Raw genomic sequence first — 1,218 nt, forward strand, 5'->3', positions numbered from 1 at the left:
TCTAAATGAAAATATTCACATTTCACTTTCCCATAAAGAAAATAACATTCACCATGTTTTATTCCTATTAAAAAACGAGAAAAACCCACCAGGTAGTCGGTGATGAAAGGCGAACAGGTGGACCCTACCCTCGACATAACAAGGGAAGTACTCATGCCCCTCGTCCTGACTTCCGTGGGAAAGAGCTCTGAGGAGTAGAAGTCGAGGATCTGGAAGGCCGAGGCGATGCTCATCTTCCCCATAAGGGCTAAGGTCATCGATTCCCCAGAGCCTGAGGGGAAAATTTAATATTATTTTAGTTACCCAGAGAATTTAAAAAAAAAAGAGTGACGTTTTCTATGATAGCGTTTTTGACGGGTATTCTATGCTATTTTTTTTACTTTCCTATTTTAATTGTCAGGGTGGAGTTTGGCAGTGACTGAAGACATGTTTATAAACAGTGAATTCCTAATTTTGTTTAGCATAAGAACCAGCATGAATACAAGAGAACAAGATGAAGATGAGCGAAATACTACTTTCATACTTTACACGGATTTTCCATTATGAAACTTTACAAATCATTCATGAAGCTAATCCTCCACCCAGAGAGCCCCGCTCACCCGTAGGCACGAAGGGCAACGCCAAAAGGGCCACGGCGCCCATGAAGAAGAAGGCGACGACGGGGGCCCTCCTGCCGTAGCGAGCCACCAGGGGGATGACCAGGGTGTAGGCCGGCAGCTCCACGACCCCCGTCAGCGCCATGTACAGGAACGGGTCGGAGCTGAGGTCGCCGCCGCTGAGGGAGAGGCCGAAATACACGGCGCCCACCAGCAGGTAGTTGCTGTACAGGCTCAGGGTGATGGCGCGAAGGCGGGGGGTTCTGGCGAGTGAAGGGGCGTGGCGAAAAAAAGACGAGTATTGATTTTGCAGAAAGATGTATTGTCTTGACTGTTCATTGTCATCATCATCGTCAATATTACCGTGATTACTAATCTATATTGCTCTTATAATCAAAATAATGCTAAGGGTTGGAGGCTACGACTCATCCTCGTTACACTTTCATTAACTGACGTAGTGAAATGGATTATATTTGGTAACATATAAATCAGACAAATCGCAATATTTTCACTAAATCAAAATAGACAGTGAAACGGTTCCAAGATTTTTCATTTGCATAAAGAGTCGTATGGGATTTCTCAGCAATGTATGCATTAAGAGCAATGCAAAGGGAAAGTTTGT

The 1,218-nt window shown here is 44.4% G+C and overlaps 1 protein-coding gene across 4 annotated transcripts in view; it reads right to left on the minus strand.

The window, feature by feature from the left end:
- The window catches only part of LOC119582042 (organic cation transporter protein-like), a 12,568-nt gene that overhangs the window by 2,086 nt on the left and 9,264 nt on the right, over positions 1-1,218 (minus strand). For all 4 annotated transcript variants that reach the window (XM_037930283.1, XM_037930285.1, XM_037930284.1 and 1 more), the window contains exons 10-11: positions 600-859; positions 91-271 (exon numbers count right to left, since the gene is read on the minus strand). In XM_037930283.1, coding sequence (XP_037786211.1) covers positions 91-271; positions 600-859 — 441 coding nt within the window. The remainder of the gene's footprint in view (positions 1-90; positions 272-599; positions 860-1,218) is intronic.

Source organism: Penaeus monodon, chromosome 15, assembly GCF_015228065.2.
Source record: "Penaeus monodon isolate SGIC_2016 chromosome 15, NSTDA_Pmon_1, whole genome shotgun sequence".
In the NCBI taxonomy this organism is placed as follows: domain Eukaryota; kingdom Metazoa; phylum Arthropoda; class Malacostraca; order Decapoda; family Penaeidae; genus Penaeus; species Penaeus monodon.